General features: G+C 39.3%; 1 protein-coding gene across 2 annotated transcripts in view; it reads right to left on the minus strand.

Moving 5' to 3' along the window:
* Positions 1 to 19,654, minus strand: part of DOCK1 (dedicator of cytokinesis 1) — a 538,770-nt gene that overhangs the window by 377,577 nt on the left and 141,539 nt on the right. For both annotated transcript variants that reach the window (XM_034776839.1, XM_034776840.1), the window contains exons 24-25: positions 6,339 to 6,409; positions 4,509 to 4,615 (exon numbers count right to left, since the gene is read on the minus strand). In XM_034776839.1, coding sequence (XP_034632730.1) covers positions 4,509 to 4,615; positions 6,339 to 6,409 — 178 coding nt within the window. The remainder of the gene's footprint in view (positions 1 to 4,508; positions 4,616 to 6,338; positions 6,410 to 19,654) is intronic.

Here is a 19,654-nt window from a genome sequence, read left to right on the forward strand (position 1 = left end):
TTTTGAAAATCTACACAACTTCACAGAAATGTTAAGTATCTTGTTTAAGATACTGACTCCACATATCCTCATTCCCAGTCTCACACTTTATTCCTATTGACCACGCTGCTTCCAACAGTAATATAGCTACAAACTGCATAAACCAAAAACAGAAATCCTCCAAAAAACCATAAAAAGGAGTGAAAGAGAATCAGCCTCTAGATTTTTAATAACTCTGGCAAATCAAACAGGACACACTTAGAACATCTTTGTGATACAATTCCAAGGCAATAATGTTTTGTCAAAGACTCTAATGAATTTCTCTAACAACATAACTGTGACCAAATGATCTTTTCAATGCCCTTACAGTAACTGTTCTGTCAAATCAGATTGAGGACAAATGAATGTAGAAGCAATTTAAATATGGTTCTTTTGTGAGAGGAGAGAGAATTTGGGTATCATTTCCCACGAGCTTTGTCCATGCCAAAGAAAGACCAAGATAATTAGTTGTTTGTTTCCCCCCAAGACAAAACTAAATTTATCTATCAAGCTTCAGAAAAATGAGGAAATAAGTGAGGATATAAAACTAGTGGGACGTCTAACAGACTAAAGTAGATGTACAAAGTAGCCTTTGGATGGAACTCAATGACTATGACCCTCACAAATATATATAAATTGGTTTGGTTCTATTAGTAGGGGAATAATTTCCAGCAGTAAAAGAAAACAATTTTTTCTTCAAACAGTAGTGAATATTCATGGTCTTAAAGCTAGGAATATGATGAATATCCAAAGCAGAATCAGTCTGTACAGAGTTCTATGTTATACTTGGAAGTTTATGTAGAAAATTTGGAAATGGTCACAGGCCTTGAAAAGGTGGGTCTTGGAAGTCAACTGGTAATTCCTCACCAACAAAATCTAGGACACTCAGAGGGAACAAAATTCCTTATACAGAGAATATGGCACAGCAGTGGATAAAATAAGTAAATATATTCACTGCTCCCATATGTCCTATATCACCTATTCTGAAGAAACAGGGGCTGCAATACAAATGCAAAATCCTATATCTTACTTGGATATACAGTATCACTGTAATCATGCAGATAATTTGGACTACCAAAGAACACATTCATGTTTATTAAGGAACTCAAGGTTGCCATAAAGAATAAAGACCATTGGTTATGGTTCAGTACTCTTCCTCCAGCTTTGTCAATAACTGATACTTCAGCTGCTTGGGGAGAAGGGGGAAATGTGTGGAGAAAATATCCCAAAGTCTTCTGAAATCTATGTATTCCAGGCATTCTGATTTATGAATTAGCTAGGGCTTTTGCTGGTGCAGTTTCTGGCTTGTTCATGGTATAGTAAAAACTGTTTTATCCGGCACTTCACCAACTGGAAAGCTCTATAAACCGGCATTTCTGATATTAATTGAAATTCTGGGTTATAGTCCGGTTGGCACTGGAGGGGGTGTGGAGCGCAGGCTCTGGGAGGGAATTTGGGTGCGGGAGAGGGCTCAGGGCAGTGGGTTGGGGCACAGGAGAGGATGCGGGGCACCAGTTCTGGGCGGTGCTCACCTTGGGAGGCAGTGACCTGTCCCATCTGCTCCTAGGCGGAAGCACAGCAGGCAGCTCCGCGCACTGCCCCTGCCCCGAGCGCTAGCTCTTCAGCTCCCAATGGTTGGGAACTGTGGCCAGTGGGAACTGTGGGGGCAGCGCCTGTGGATGGAGACAGTGCGCAGAGTCATCTGCCGTGCCTCCGCCTAAGAGCAGCAGAGACAGGTCACCGCTTGCGGGGAGCTGCCCAAGGTGAACGCCCGATGGATCCGGCACCCCACACCCCCTCACGTGCCCCCTCCCGCACCCAAACTCCCTCCCTCTTAGTTAACTGGTATTTTTCACTTACCGGAACCTCTCATTCTCCCAATATGCCAGATAAAACAGCTTTTACTGTATCTTGTTCTTTCAACCTCATCTACTGAGGTTACTAAGCATTTAATGTCATAGTCCCAGGTGTGTAAACAGAGGATGGCTCTACCGGACCTCATTCCATGCAGCTCTGCTGATAAAGCTATTCTGGATGTTGCTGGTGTAGTTTCTGACTCTCATTATCAATCTCATTAACCATCCAGTCTCTCCTGAAGTGTGAGACTTAAGTCAGTACCTTTAACATAGATCATTGGTCCTAAAGGATATATCATACTTATTTCAGTTTTAGGGACACGCAAATACAATATGATGTAAGAAGTTTTATGCATATACTATCACGCTTCCTTGCTTTTACAAATTTATTTTAGCCCACAAAGTAACCTTAGAGTAAGTTTTTACCCTTTAATTTCCTTTATACATAGTAGTATATTTTACATTCATGCTGTTGCATTTTGACCCTTCTTCCTGTTTCTAGGTGGTTTCTTATCTCTACTATATACATTCCTGCATTTACGTGCCAGAGTCATCTTATTATGAAAGATGCATGTAATTTATTTTATTAGCCATCTGCTAAATTTGCCTCCTAATACACTAAATGATCTGTGAACCACTGGGAGCCGTTACTCTCAGGCAGGCATTCTGCAAGTGAAAGCATATATACTGCTTCAGAATATCTGTGCATGTGTGTACTCTGGATTTAACCAATCAATTTATTAAAAAAAATTCAAAACAGGAAAAGGAATTACTCCATAAATTTAGGACTACATTTTCACAGTATGGTGCTATGAGGGTACATATAATTCAGATAACTACAGAACACTACCAGTGCAGAGGGTACTTGTGCATTTTAAGGAGCAGCACTTAGTGCACAGCCCTTTCAAAATGTTGAGTGTTAAGGACTAAATGCACTCTGAAAAATCAGTTTCATACTCCTCTTACGAATAATTTTAAAAACTATTTCCCCAACAATTTTTTATCTAGCTCCTCTCCCCGATATTTTAGCAACAAAAGGAATTTTTCCAACATAATCACTAAATTCCCGAGAAATACAGGTTAAGAATGAAAAATCATATAGCCAATGAAATGTACAGTATACTCTTTAATAAAAACATCAATGCATTTTTCTTTTCGACAGGACACAAACTTTTAAATTGACTTTGGGGTGGGGGTTTTTTTTGGATGGGGGGTTGGGCGGGTTGCATTGCACACCTTGCAATGCTGAGGAAGCCTATTTATCAAAGTCCTACTACTCTATGTTCCAATCACTAAGTTCAGACTTCATTTATTTTTTCAGTGTGTCATCTTTACCTACAAATAAAATCAACAATAGATAAAAAAGGACCACAGCCTTCTAGAAAATTTCAAGTCCCTGTAACTTGTTACTTCTCTCACCTAAGTGGCTTCTTTTTATAATCATATCAGACAAAGAAGGAATTATGTTTGTTAAATCTGTAACAGTTACCCACAAAACAGATACATTAAAATACATCCTGTCAGGTTTAATTTTCTTTAAAATCCTTATCAGTATTATTAAAATTCCCTTAAATAATCAAGACTGATCATATTTTTTAAATTAAAAAATTATTTTTCTTCATCCATTCTGTGGTAGTTTCATATAAATTGGGCAGCGAAATTAGAATGCTCTCTTTTATAGCCCATTTTACTTTATGGTCCATATATATACACACCAATATAAGTCTGTCTGCTTGCAAATACTTCAGGGAGAGGTTTAAATCCAAAAATAATTTTTCACTGCTCAGTTATAGTTTTATGAATACAGCATTTATTACTATTAAGATTTGTAAAGCTTTTAAAAAGGAACCCATCAAATCTAAATTTGGGGTCTAAATGGTTTAGCAGCTTCCTTTTAAGCTATCCTGGTTAAATTCGTTCACCCTACTTGATCACTACAAAACATCTAAATGAAGAGAAGGACTTTGCCTCTCTCTCCTCAGGCCCTTAGAACTTTAACAAAATTGAAGAGATTACTAGGAAGGGAGGAGAGGGCAACAGTTAGTTGCTCACTGTGTTAACTTATTTCACCAGGAAACAACACTTTGGTCTACATTATAGCCATCTAGAAAGAAAGGCAATGCTGTACCTCAAATGAAAACTTAGATAAACCATAAAATAACCATTTGAACTTGTCTTTCATTGGGCCACTAACTGCAAAGTGGAATGAAAATCTGGGTGCATGGTATAGTGTCAATGTATTTAATTTGGAATTTGTGGGAAGTATTTAAAAACTAAAACAGAAAGGTCAAGTTCTCTCTCTCAATTTCCTTGACTCAAAATTCCATTATAGAAATGCGAAAGTGACAATTTCATATTTTAAAAATTACAATCCAAGCCAATTACACAGTGTTTAATGCTCTTTTAAATTACAAATTACAAGTTTTTGCCTTCATTTCTCCATGATCTACCACCTACACTAACTGTCAATTAGCATTTTCTTACATAGTCTAAATCTGCTTGTCCTTGTAGTGGAACAACTTTAATTGGTTGCAACCTCAACTACCTTCTAAATTGAGGACAAAACTGACACTGATAGAGGTCTAGAGACAATGAATAATGTGACAATGTAATGATTTCCAGGGCTTTGCTTACCATGCTGCGTGAAGAGGTCACTGTGAACTATTTCGATCAAACAGTACAGCTTCTGAATTGTGAGCCGACCCGTTGGAACATTTAGGATGAAATCTGTAAACAGCTTGCTATACAAAAATGGGCAATTAAGAAAAGGAATATGTTAATTTCTCAAAAGTATATAAAACCAAATGTCTATAGCTAGAGAAGAAATTGACCAGTTAGTTCAGTAAACATTTTTTTGGGCGGGTGGAAGGGGGAGCAGAGGAGGACCAAGCCCTTTTCTACATAGTGAGGAGTTATAGAAAGGCAATTCAGTGTTCACAATTAGTTTAAATTTCTTTGGCCAATATATTTATTTCTGCTTTCATTTTCCTCCCTCACTCCACTACAGATGAACAAGGCTCTACTCGTGTAGCAGCATACAGCTTCTCCATTTTTCATTTTGGCTTATGTATTTCAAAATCGAACTGATGCACAGAGGCAAAGCACATAAGACAATTAAAACATAAATATGAGTTACTGTAAATGCAAAAGCCTGCTACTTAGGTAGGGGAAGAAGCATGATAGTAAGGATCCTTTATGTGAACAGCTTCAATTAGGGGTAGGGGCAGAACTGAGACTGACGCAGAAAAAAATTCACAGGCTTTGGGATCAGAAGGGACCTGGTTGACAACCTGCATAACAGAGGTCATTCAATTTGACCCAGTAGTTCCTGCATCAAGTCCTATAACTTGTGGTTGAGCTAAGCATATCTTTTAGAAAGACATCCAATCTGGATTAAAAGACCAAGTGATGGGAAATTTACAACATCCTTTAGTAAGATGGGCCAATGACCAGTATTTTACTTTTGGACAGATTTTTCAGTACTTTTTGCTACCATATATCTTTCAGAAATGGCTTAGTCTTGGAACTCTATACTCATGGCCCAAGGAGACCTAGTGGAAAAGGATATAGAGAAGCATGCAGAATAGGTAAATGAAAAGTTATACTTTAGCTTCTGGGTGCAATGAAAAATTTCAGCAATCATTATGATTTTTTGTACAGAGTATTGCCAAACTGAAATTTAGCTTTTGAATTATAGCCTTCTCATTTTCCAGCCTCCAAGCATTTATTTTATTAAAAATTAACTCTGAATTTCCACATTTATTTTTTATTAACACTTGAGTGTTCTCTTAACTACCTCAATAAAAAGCACAGACGATACAATTGAAGACAATGTATAGTCTGTGCAATTAAAATATCTAAAATAGATTACTATAGGGGTTTTTTAAACACATTAGCAGTGTGTTTAATCTTAGTTATTTGTTTGTTTTTAAACAAATTTTCCGCTTTATCTTTTTTGTAAAAGGGGTCCATGGAGAGATGATTGTTTTTGCTTTAGTAAAATTTCCACACACAACTAGTGTGCAGTGAACTATAACAAAGCTATCATTATTCAAATCAATTGAGGTGCAGAGTGATGCATGAAACACATGAGCTATAAGTCTGATATCACTCACATGATTTACAATTTTTGGCATCTCATTAGATGATCTTAACTAGACAGGCTTGCAAATTTGTCAAATAAAATAATAATAATAATAATAATAAAAATAAGCTTCCCTACCACACATTTTACTTTAAAATAAAAATATGTATGTATACTCCTGAAGATGGCTGGAATTTTGATCAAAGTGCAATATCATAGATGATTATGATTTCTTGTCCTAGGGATTCAAGTTACCAAGATAGCAATAAAAGTTCACATAAAATGTTGTGCATTAAATAATTATACACAAGTTCAAACGCAAAAATGTAGATCTAGACAATAGAAAGTACACAGTACATTACTTTAATAACATTACTTACCTAAGTTCTTTTGGATCAAATACCAATTTCACATCATTGACAATAGTTGGCAAGTATTTAAGTGCAGCCCCCTAAAAATTAAAAACACAGCAATGACCTTCGTGTAAACACCGGTCTGACAGTTACCACAATTTAAAGTTACAATGCAGAGTTCACTGAAAGGGAGAGAAATTAAAAATAAGGGAGTTGTACAATATTACAAGATGGACCATTTAAACAGAAACTACTTGAATTAGAAGAGGCAAATTCCTCTTATCACCATATGTTGGAATGGTTCTGCCCAAGAGTAGGAATAGATTGAGAGATTTGCCAATGGAACAATAATGAAAAAAAATTAGGAACACTACATGAAGTTCCTCAAACCTGTAGAAATCCACAGACATCATTAGACAAGTAAACTATATCAACTGGATCACCTTTATCCACATGCTTGTTGACGTTGTCAGACAATATGGAATGAAGGACAGAAGACACTTCACAGGGATTTAATCAGGACACAGCTTTATTATTAGATATCTGTGACTACCCGTAAGATAATAGTATACAGTACACACAATTCCATATTCATTCAAATAACTACCAGGGGCTTCCACAAGCCGCCCTCACAGGAGAGTTAAGGTGGGCCATGAGAAATGGGAGTTGGCTCCCTGCCATTCCAATCATAGGAGCCTGAACCCCCCAAGCAAGGTGCTGCCTTCCCTGATATGTGGAGAAAGGGTTACTGAGCGAACTTGCCCCTTTTAAAGCCTTTCGCACTTACGTTCCCAGGGGTATGAGTCAGCATCGCCCATGCTGACCCCCCCCTCTTTTGCAGCAGCTTGACCTCCTTCTCCCCCACCCCCAGAGCACTGGTACCCTTACTCTGGCAAGTCCAGAGAACATCTCCCCTCCCGCACCCCCCGTTTCAGGTATGGTGCAGTCATCCTCAAAGAATTTTAATAGATTGATGAGGCATGATTTCCCGTTACAAAAGCTGTGTGACTCTTCCCCAACATATTGTATTCATCTGTGTGTCTGATAATTCTGTTCTTTACTACAGTTTCAACTAATCTGCCTGGTACTGAAGTTAGGGCTGTAATTGACAGGATCTCCTCTGGAGTCTTTTTTTTTTTTAAATCGATTATTTACATGGATAAATAAGGAATATATTTATTTATTTTTAGATCTGTATATCTCTTCTGCTGACTAACAGTAAAATGCAGAGGTGTGGTCAGAAATGTCTTTGCAGAGACTGTTACACTTGATTACAAACTCACATTTCCATGAAGGATGTGAGTGGGAAAACAAAAATTCCGTGCCCTTTGCTAGCACATAGTACTTTTTGTCTGCCTGTTTGTGTGTCTGCCATACGACCCTAGCAGGGTCTAGGAGGGCCTCTGGTAGAAGTGGAAGAGTGGAGAATGTCCACCAGCTTGTGATAGGATTCAGTTACTTTATGCAGGACTTCAGCTGCTCTTTGGGCTAGGTCCTGGAATGATTTAAAGCCATCTGCCAAGGAAGGCGGAGGGGGCATCACTGCCTTGTCAGGTGAGGATTATGAAGGATGGGCTGGAGGAATATCCTCTTTTTCTGATTCGGTTTCCATTCCTTCCCCCAATAGCTCAGGAGGGTCTGCCACCTTTGAAGCCACTGCTAAAGGAGGGTGCCTGGTACTCCACACTAGGGATCTGTGAGGCGTGTTGCCTTTGGGTTTGCCAAAGATCTCAGTTCGGCCACTGTGGGTAGGGAGCTAGTGGCTGGAACTGTGGCTGCCCAAACCATGGACCAGTGTGGGGCTAGGACACGCAGTAGAAACCTAGTATCAGAGGGGTATCACTTAGTATCATACATCTGACGAAGTGGGCATTCACCCACGAAAGCTTATGCTCCAATACATCTTTTAGCCTTAAGGTGCCACAGGACTCTCAGTAGAAACCTAAGTCCTCTCATTCACTATCTGAGTCTGAAGAGGAGAGAAACAGTGAAGGGCATGGATATGCCATTGTGTCCACTACTCCTGGCGAGCTCAGTACCGGAGCCTCGGTACTGAGAAGGGGTGAGTGCGGTACATCAGAGAGCAAGAGGTCCAATGCACACCTGTAGTCAGTCAGTGCGGGTGGTACTAGTATCAGTTCCGATGGCTGTTGGTGCCGGTGCCGACAACCTACTCGACGTAGCCTTCCCTGGTGCAGAACATCTGTTTCTCATGCACCCCCGGTACCAGAACTTCCTTGCCTGTGCCCATCGGGTCTTTGGAGGGACCAACTGGCTCTGTTGGCTCGGTACCATGCGTGCCCGGGGTACTGACTCTAGGCAGCTTCGGCGCCGTAGGTACCAAAGATACTGATGGAGCTGGAGGTCATTTCCTGCTCTATCTGGGCTCGTTATGGGGACTCACAGACCTTTTCTTAGAGGTCTTTAGTGAGTGGCTCGTCTCTTTGGGATCACCTTCCTTTGACGTAGAAGGTTGTGGTGATCATTCTTGTCAGGACTCTGGGGAATGGAGGGCAGGAATTTCAACTCTCTGTCCTGCCTGGACCTGGGTTTTAGCTGCTGGCACCAGCCACAATTTTGTGGATTTATGCTTCTTCCCGAGGCAGTGGATACACTGCGAATGTCCATTCACTGGAATCTTTCCAGCTAAGACGCTTTTTGAAGCCTGGGGAGCCAGGCATACCATTGTGCAGGAAGATCACTCCCCAACAAGCTTGGCGGGAGGCAAACCTTTCCTACCTTTCTTTTCTGCCCTCCCCCCCCCCTTTTTTTTGACATGGCCAACTAAACACAAATAAGTACTAAAAGAAAAGAGGATTAAAGAGAAGCAAAAATTTGCAAAATTAAAGGAGCCAATGATCTGTGAATGGACAGCTCCTAGCTTAGTCTCTAGCCTAGGGCTGCTGAGGAGGAACTGAGGAGGGAATACCCGTGCATGCCAGCTGGCCTCATGGCCCCACAGGAGGGACTGACTGCTATTGAAATTCTCCGATGTCACAGGAACGCACAAACACCTACAGTGGAGCACCCATAGGGACACCACTCAAAGAAGGAGGTAAGTTGACGTTCCTTCCCTTAGCCCTTTAGTCACTGAATCATTGAAAGTAGTCAGCTTCCCTTTCTGGCTCACCATATATTAGCTAATAAATCCTCAAGTTAATGAATTGTATTATGGTTCAAATCTTTTTCATGGCACCAAAACTGACAGTCACTAACTCTATATAAATCTTAATTTAAGGATATTGCAACTTCCGTCTTCTTCTCTTGGCCACACACACAGATTAAATATAGTATGGCATCAGATAAGTGTCTTGTAATATTTATGTACACATCATAGCTTAATACTGTGTACAAGTGACACTGGTTAGTTCCACTGTCATTGCAAAATCTAACCATAGCAAAAAAAAATTGCACAGTTCAAATAAGAATTAAACACAACTGTTAAGTCAAGTGAAACTAATCAGAAAGGCGCAGAAGCTCACTGAAAAAGTTAGGCTCAGATCAGGCAAGTTCTGCTTTGTGTCAAACCAAGACCTTTCTTATCACAGAACAAAGGGTTTCCTCCCTCTCCCTACCTTTATTTTCATTTATCCCCTTCTAACTTTTAAGGTAGATACTTAACAAATATTTAAGGAAGGAACTAAAAGAAGTTAGGTGAGTGAAGACGAGTCAGGAATAGATATCAGGAGTTCTCAGTCCCCGCTGCTGACATCATATTTTAAAGTGCCCAAAAAGATGACAAATGCCTCACAAAACAAGGGTAGCTATGGGTCCTTGCTCCAGAAAGTGTAAGCATTTAAATTCAACATAATGCAACAAATTGGGTGTCAACCAGATAAAGAAAAAGAGTGGAGGGAGAGAAAAAAAGTGTGACAGGAAGAGAAAGCACTGGGGTGAATTCTTCAAATTACGCTGCATCTCTAAAATAACATTCAAGCCAAATTATATACACAATAAATATGAAATATTTGCATCATATAGTAACAAAAACAAAGACTCAATAGCTCATTTTTTAAATTTATCAAGCAGTGAAATGTCAATCATTTTAACATGTTGTCAGTTTCCAAGGTACTAGTACGAGTTTTCATACACACAACAAACAGAGAGAGAGAGAGAGAGAGAGAGAGAGAGAGAGATCCAAAAAACTATATTAAAAGAACCTTACGATTACAAAATTAAGCACTCAAAAGTTAGAAGATGCCAGTCTTAAGGTTGCCTGTGGAATTTGAATACTGCCTCCTTGTGCATATACACTATGAATGAGGACCTTCATTTTAGCCAAATATTTTGGCCAAAAATTTCTCATGTTTTACAGAAGCTATGATGTGGGTTTTACCGATTTTCACCCTTATTTTGAAAGTGCTGGAACTTCTCAGACCCAGCTCTCCATTCTGGATGGAGAGGCAGCTCTATAACTGCCATCTCTCCTTACAGAGCGGGAAGCTTGTCAGGATTCGGGGGAGGGAGGGGAGGGGGTCCCGCTCAGCACAGTGGAACTTCCCAGACCCCAGGTTGCCAAGCCTCTCTCTCTCCTTCAGGAGCAGAGAACCAGGTCAGAAGTATTGTAATAACTCAAACCCTGGCATATATACTGTTGTCAATTCTGCACTCATCAAACATCTAGAAAACATGACATTCAAGGCAAGACTGAAAAAATTGGGTTCGTTTAATCTGGAGAAGAGAAGACTGAGTGGGGACATGGTAACAATCTTCAAGTATGTAAAAGGTTGCTATAAAGAGGAGAGTGATATATTGTTTTCCTTATCCACTGAGGACAGGCAAGAAGTAATGGGCTTTAATTGCAGCAAGGAAGATTTAGGTTATACATTAGAAAAAACTTCCTAACTGTAAGGGTAGTTAAGCACTGGAACAAAATACCTAGGACGATTGCGGAATCCCTGTCATTGGAGGTTTTAATAACATTTTAGACAATCACCTGTCAAGCATGGTCTCAATCAGCGGTTCTCAAACTGTGGGTCAGACCCCAAAGTGGGTCATGACCCCATTTTAACAGGGTCGCCAGGAATGGTGTTAGACTTGCTGGGGCCCAGGGCCAAACCTAAAGCCCGAGCCCCCCACCCGGGGGCCCACTCCCAAGCCCCACCACCCGGGAGCCCACGCCTGAGGTCTTCAGCCTTGACTAGCAGAGCTCAGGTTATAGGCCCCCTGCCAGGGACTGAAGCCTTTGGGCTTTGGCTCCCCCTTCCCACCTCCACCAGGGTGACAGGACTCGTGCGGGCTCAGGCTTCGGTCCTCCGTCCTGGGGTTGTGGTGCAATGAAGTTTGAGAACCGCAGATCTGGATAATACTTGGTCCTGTCGCAGGGAAGGGGACTGGACAAGATGGCCTATCGATGATTACCAGCTTTACAGATAACTCGCCATGCTATCAGCATTCAAAACCAATAAAAGTAAATTACTTTTCATGCTAAAATGGGTTGAAAATAAAAAACTGTATCCATCTACATTTCAGATTATCAGAGTTTTTTTTAAGTTAAAAAACAGTGATATTAACACTGATATTTACCCAGAAAATTGTAACATTAATTTTTTGCAGCAATTTTCACCCATTTTTTAAATTTTTTGTAATGAACACAGATAAATTCCCAGAAAATGTAAAACAAAATAAAAACTGAAAACTAAGGGCCTTAATTATGAGACAATCATTAATTACATTATCACACTTTTTCCACAGGGCCCATGTTTCATTCGGTGTACAGGATGGACAGTGCTCTGGGAATGAATCAAGACAGTACAGTGAATAAGGCTGTGTTCTGTAGGACCAATGCCGCATTTGTTGCAAAAGTTGGAAGGTGTGTGTTGAATAAACCTGTGGTGAATAAACAATGGAGGAAGAGGAAGAATGAACTCATTGTTAAGGCAGCTGAATGCCACCCTAGAGAACTCGATTCAATTCCTGCTTCTGCCAGAATTCCTTCATAATGCGTGGCAAGTCACTTAAACCAAAACTTCACAGGTGGCCACTGTGTCTTCCTCATTTTCTGGGTACCCAACTTGAGACATCTGTTCAATTTGCAGAAGCACTCACTGCTCCTACTGACATCAATGGGAGCTCTGCTCTGAACATATGAAGTGCAATAAAATGCTAGGTACTCTGAAAAATGAGGCCTATGGCTTATCAAATTGAGCACCTAAAGTTACTTGGCACTTGATAATTTAGGCATTGATCTCTATGCCTCAGTTCTCCATCTGCAAAATGTGGATAATGCCACCAGACCTCACAGTGTTGTAAAGATAAATCCATTAAGAATTAAGATACTACAATGAGAGCACTAGCCAATGAAGGAATTAACTCTGTATTAAGTGAAGAGTTTGGTATGGTGTGGAGTAAATAATGCAAAGAACCACACACAATGAATGATGAGAATAAGAAGAAATGAACAATTCCAATGAGCAACATCCATCCTGTACACTGAATGAGGCAGGGTTCTTTGGGGAAAAGAGTATATCATATATGCATATGCACAAAGGGGCTGAATTAAGATTGCACAGGCAACCTTAATTGTGGCCCTACCTAATCAAATGCTTGAATTTACAACTTTAATGCTCTTAAGATGGGTTTGTGCATGGGGTTGCGTGCATGTGCATATATTTATAATGAGTGTGTATACATACACATTTGTAATGTGCACACACACAAATGCAATTTTAAAGTTAAAATTCAAAACAATAATTATTTGAGTTTTACAAAATTAATAAATTACTATAATTTCACTTTACGATTGTCACATTATCAATAACTGGGGTGAGCCAAGAACCAAGAGATCTTGGCCAAATTATTCCAGAAACAATACTATAATAGGAAAGCCCGTTATAAACACATGATCATAGAAGTTAGATACAGAAAACACCTATTAAGTCATCCAAGTCCATCACCCTGTCAATGCAGGACTTAACTCTACAATGCATTTTCTAGAATTTTATCCAATTGATTTTCAAAGTCCCAATCAACAGGGCTTTCATCACCTCCACTAAGGCATTATTCCACATCTCACTAATAACTAGGATTGTCAATTATTAATATCTGCTTAGTCTTATTTACACCCTCATATACATATTAAATAATTGTTTTTCCTTCTAGGTTTTTACACCATTCAAATATTTTTAGATGTGCCCCTAAAATAGCAATACACAGTTATTTTTAAATCTTTCTCAATAAGTCAACTGTGATAGTCTCTGATCATTTTTGTTGCTTTTCTCCAATCTCCCTCCATTTTGCCAATATATTTCTAGCGATGTAATGCCCAGGAAGAAACATAATATTCCAGAAGCAGATGTAACACAGCCATTCAGAAAAGGAGAATTATCTCCCTTTGTCTTGGATCTTACTATTTATATGAAAAAAGATCTGCATTACTGAATAAGTTTAGCCCCTTAAAAAAAATTTTAGAGGCAAAAAAAGAATCAGATTCCTACATCATTCTAAGAAATGCTAAGCACCTGCAGCTCGCATTTCAGTCAAGGCAGTTGCAGGTTCTCAAAATTAAATCAGAATAGACCATAAATCACTAGGCAGAGAAGTCCTCATATTTATTTATGATCACTCTTTCCAACGCCAAGTGTCATGATGTCACAGATAAATTACACTACCAATACTCAAGCCAAATCTTTAAACAAAAAAGGGAAAAATATTTGGTTTGTTATCTAATATCAATCAAATATTGTAATTGTCTTTGTAGCTAGAAATATGACTACTGATGATGATTAATATGTACTATTTTAGGGTAAAGTTCAGGGTACATTATTCAGTATAATTATTTTAATTAAATCCATTAGCATATCTTTATATAAGATTAGAAGATCTATCAGTGATACAAAATAAGATTTTCTTGAATAATGTATGAAGCAATTATTAATTTACATATTTCTTAAGAAAATGCATATTAAACTGAATTCAGTTAGATGGCTGAATCGGAAATACATACAACTGAGAAAAACAACTTCAAAAAGGAGATGTTCCTTTCTCTAAATAGTTAAAAGCCATCTACTAAGGTTATTAGTTTTGTGGTCTTGGCAACAGGACTAAACATGACAAGATGGATTCAGTTTAGGAACGCCTTTTAGTCTCCCTCCGCCTCCACTCAAGAAACACTGGCATTGGTGTCTAATGGCACATCTGGCATCCAAATCCGGGTCACTGTATCAAGGACAAAAAAATTCCTTAGGCCTAGATTATGAAAAAGGCCACCATCTGGCTAGTAATGGTGTGATTCACATCCCCATCAGCCAATAAAAAGACACCTATTGGTGAACTGGGTTTTAGGTCAGACCTCAAGTGAATAGCTTTGTATCATGGAATCCTAAAAGTAAAGAAATAAGCATTATGATGTATGAGTTTGGCAATGTTTTTATATTTTAATAACCAATGGTTCTACATATTGGAAAGGACTTTGTATATTTCTGAGAGGCTGTAGTGTAAGTGGGACAAGATAGAAACAGTGGCAGATTTTTTCCCAAAATAATTAGGAGTTTAGCTGGCCATGCAGGTGGTAGGCCACTTCTTCCTGATGCCTCAGGGATTTCAAGGGGCCTTGTGGTCATCTCCATCATCTTCCAAGTCATGAGGGGGTTCCAGCATCTACTTCAGGGGCATGGCAAAAGCGGTCCTATCCGCACAGGGGTGGGGTAGGAACACTCTGCCCACTCCACAGAGCAACAGGACTGTAAGGAGTGCCCACTCCTCAGGGCACTCACTTTTTCCTGCTAGTAGTCGTTCTCCCAAGCCAGATACAGAGATGCCTCGTAATTCCCAGTGTGGAATACCTGGGATTCCTGACAACTGTTTGCTAAGGATTCAAATTTTTCTCTTCCTTGGGGGGAAATTAGCAAGGAACTCTGGGCTGAAGTTTTCTGAGAGTAACAGAACATGAACCCCACCCTGTTTTCCAACAGGCTCTGGATCTTTTGTGAAATTGTCACAAAATACACGCTGCTTTAAAGATTAGAGTCAAAACCCTCATTTGCCTTTAAGTTTTGACTCAAGAAGTGATTCAGAGTCTCAGAGGAGAGAGTAGGATAGAAAGACTTCAGATTAGGAGGACTCTAAAACAATCCAATTTGATCCCTGAACTTCACCATCTCACTGAAAATATCCTCCCACAAGCTATAAAATGGGGAAAGTATTTTGTTGCGGTTGGAAAAAAAATCATTCCAGATAAAAGAACAGGCATATCAACTCTGATATATAGGTAAAGGCATCTACCTTCATTTTTCATAGCAAGTTGTCTAATGTGCTAATGAAGAAACTGAGAACAGTATCGCAGTCAGCCCTGAGTAAAGCACCGTCCTCAGGACAATCCCCAGGCTGCTCTGTTGCATCTCAATCCACTGGACCCATGTGCTTGAAGCTTCCCTTGATCTGAACAGGCTCCAGCACTGTCTCTTTCCTTGGCCTCTCCAGAACATTTCCAGGGCACACGCTGCCAGTCTGTTATCCCTTCACAGAAATGGGACCAGGTGGCCCAGATGCCGAGGGCCCAGAACCTGTGCTGACCCCTCATACTCTCCAGAAACTTTAGTAAACCTTTCCCAAAACTCCAACCGTGTGGGCACTCCAGGCTTACAATTTAACTCTTCTGGGGCATGTAATACTGAAAGCAAACAGACAGACAGACTTTGCACAGAATTCTAAAAGAAATTACTTGTTACTTAGACCGCACAAGAAATACACAGATGTATACGAAATAAAATACATCTATACTTGTTTTCCTTCCTCAGTTTCCTCACAATGCTGGAGAGTTCTCTGGGGTGGCTAGGATCCTTCTCCTACAGCCCATGGCTTCTTCCCCTAATCATGGTGTTTCTCTCACTCTCTAGGTCAGCTAGCTTCCTTCTTCCTCAGCTGATCCTGCAGTTGAACAGGACCACCACCACCACCACCACCACTATGAAAGCACACCAGCTTCTTCTTTTCTCTTGCACAAAGCATCCTGTGTGTCTCTTGAATGTATATGTTCCACCAATAATACCTGGTTTCTTTGTTCTGCGGCTAGAGATTTTCCACTCACTAAAACTGAGCACCCTCCAGGGAAGTTGGAGAAAACTGGCTGTCCTGCTTCAATCAACCATTGGTGTTTAAACTCAATAGGCAACCATTAAGGCTAACAATTGACCATTATCCCTGGTCCAGTAAATATGCAATACACCTCCTGTGACCAAATGGAAGATTCCACATACGAGGCATTCTAGGATTCCACAATTTCATATCAACCAGAATTTATAAGATGTACATAGACAGATTCCTAAAATCATCACAGAAAATATGGTCATGTCTTAACATATCTAACTCAATTTTAGAACACAATTACAAGGTTATTGTGTTATATATTTTTTGCATATGCCTGGAGTTACATAACATGTCACACTAATTTTTCACTAGGGAAAGGAAAATAATTCAGTCTCAATGTCCCTTTGGGCCTAATACACCTTGTTTATGGCTAGTTAGAGCTTTCTTATCTTGTGGTCCACCAATTAGTCAAACCAGAATGGCTCCAAAGTAAGTTCCTTTTTGGCTCATACATTTATCTATCATGGAACTTCTAGGCTCCCAGGCAGAAGTTGGCTAGTGATCAAGTAACAATCTACATAATATAAAAGCCTTTCCTTTAACAAGACATGCACATGGCATCAGAATACTTGACAGTTCTAAATAGTCATATTTCCACTAAAACAAATAGATTAAGCAATATAGAAAAAAATACATAGAAAATCCCCTTCATAGAAAACCGAGAACTGAAAGTTCAGGCAGGGACCAGCAATACTGGCCTGACCACATACTGGCTGACCCAAGATCATCCTTGTAACATTGCATCAAAGCAGTAATCTTAAAAAGAGTATATAATGAGCATCAACTTGCTGCCTGGCACATTTTGATAGCTGTCACTGCCCTGAAGCAAGCTACTATCAATGTTCCAGCTTTAATTAAATAGACTTTAATTTGTTCCATGGAAAACCAATGAGAAATGCACAAGGACAACCATTTCAATGACTATTAAACACAGGCACTGAGTTATTGTCTTAACATCAGGAGAAGCCAAAAAGATTTAATGATTTTTCTCCTGGTGTTCTATCCATTACTGACAAAAAATCAAAGACCATGTGGAAACACTTTTTGGAAATTAAATAACTAAAGGACAATTAGACTGATTTCAGATCAAATAATTTAAAAATTCCAAAGCCATCTTTTACTGCATGTTTTTGAAGAACACGCTTTATATAAACCTAACACGAATATATTAATCACTAGTGTTTATTTCTCATAAATTCTATGAAACAAAGAGGGAGAGTCATTTTGGTGCATACACTACATGCACAGAAAATCCACGAGAGAGAACACCATTCTCCATTCCCAGGCTGCCATTATGAAGCTTATGCCAGAGGGCTGTGGCAGATAGTTTATCTTAAAAATTTATGGAGCATTTATCACTGTAGTATTTAGACATTAAAATGATATTACGAATTGCAGGAGGACAGCCCAAACTAGAGTCTGCTCTTGCCAATCTTACATTCAACCACTAAAAAGGGTGTGTTTTCATCCCCACTTCTTTCTCCCATCTCTTCTCTCTCTACTGAGTTTCCCAACTGCCCTCTCATATCATGCATAGAAAGGTTCACTTTGCCTTCCTTCATCTCCGGTCTTCCCAGTTGCTGTCTGGGGTCCACCCAGGTCCAAAAAGCCTTACAAATACGCAGCAGTTGGTTCACCACAGACTCAGGGAAGTCAAAGCCAGGCTGGAGAAAAAAATATATCAGAACATAGGACTGAAAGGGACCACTTGGTTCACCAAATCCAGTCTCCTGCTATCACAAGAAATCTCAGCATATAATTCCATTCATAAATTTATCAAACTCCATCTTAAAACTAATTAAATTGCGTGTCCACACTGCTCCTAGTGGGAGACTGTTCCAGAACCTCACCCACAGATGTTTAGAAATCTTTTAATTTCCAGCCCATATTTAATCATGGCCAGTTTATACCCATCTGTTCTTGGGCCAACATTTTTGTTTAAATAGCGTTTTTCCCTCTCTGATTTATTAGAGAGAGAGAGAGCAATCCTACCACCTCACAGCTTTTGTTTTGCTAGGCTAAACAAGCCAAAGTTTTTTAGCTTCCTCAGGTAAAATAATCTCTCCTTTCCCCGATCACCCTAGTAGTCCTCCTTTGCACTTGTTCCAGTTTGAATTGGAAAACAGCATCTCATATTTCCACAATAGTAAGTGGGAACTGGTGATGGGGCCCCAAATGTTATTTCACACAGGGCTGCCCAAAACCTAGAACTGGCTGACCACTGCGTAGTTCAACATTTTCACTGTGATTTCTGTCAAATTCATCTCATATGATGCTTTCAAATCTGGGGAAAAAAATAAACTCACTTCTCAGCCCTGTAATCTGAAAGTTCAAAAGATAAGCACTTCCCAGCATGACTAAACTGTAAAATGATTTTAAAAATAAGTTTTTATTGACGACTGACACTTAGAACTAATTTCAAGTATATGTAAGAATGTATTCATGTGAGAAATATTTATTGTCTGAAATTTCAGACTGCTGAGCTGAGTAAGAGTTCACAGAGTTCCTCCCTCCGTTGGGCCAATTTATGATCAAATTACTTCAACTTTGTGCCCCCACTAGCAATGCACAGCTGCAAATAAGTGTAGAAATGGTCTTAACAGTAGAAAACCAGCAGAAATCAAGAGGGAACAGTATTGACAAAAAGGACAATTAATTTGAAAAGATATGAACTTTAGTGCAAAGAGAAAGTCAAACAGAAGGCACAAGAAACTAATCTTAGAATAAAATCAATTCATGTACTCTTCTGAAATGCAAATACACAATTTTGTTTTACACTGAACTAAACACACTGAAATACATTGATGACTCTTAAGATATGACTGATACATAGATGGAACAAACAAAAAATATTTATCACTAGTTAGCTAGAAAGGGGTTCTAAAAACAGTTCTCAATTTCAGCACTATACTAGAGTTGGGTAAATACTTCAAAACATTTGTACTAATAAAAAATAAATTTGTTCAAATAAAATATTGAATCTGCTTTCTTTGTGTGCATGTCATTTTTGTGTTTGCTTTCCATAAATAATCTGATGAATGAATTTACTGGCAGGAACATTCATGGAAAGAGAGGATTTTAAAGTGAATGATATAGAAAATGAGTTTTAAATTCAAATATCAGCTTCAGCAGCAGAAATATGGTCCAAAGAGATATGCTCATCTTACAGAATGTGACCCAATTGTGCAGCCCACACACTAAGTTAAAGAAACTTTTGTAAGAGGAACAGGAGTACTTGTGGCACCTTAGACACTAAC

The sequence above is a fragment of the Trachemys scripta genome, chromosome 7 (assembly GCF_013100865.1).
Source record: "Trachemys scripta elegans isolate TJP31775 chromosome 7, CAS_Tse_1.0, whole genome shotgun sequence".
NCBI lineage: Eukaryota > Metazoa > Chordata > Testudines > Emydidae > Trachemys > Trachemys scripta.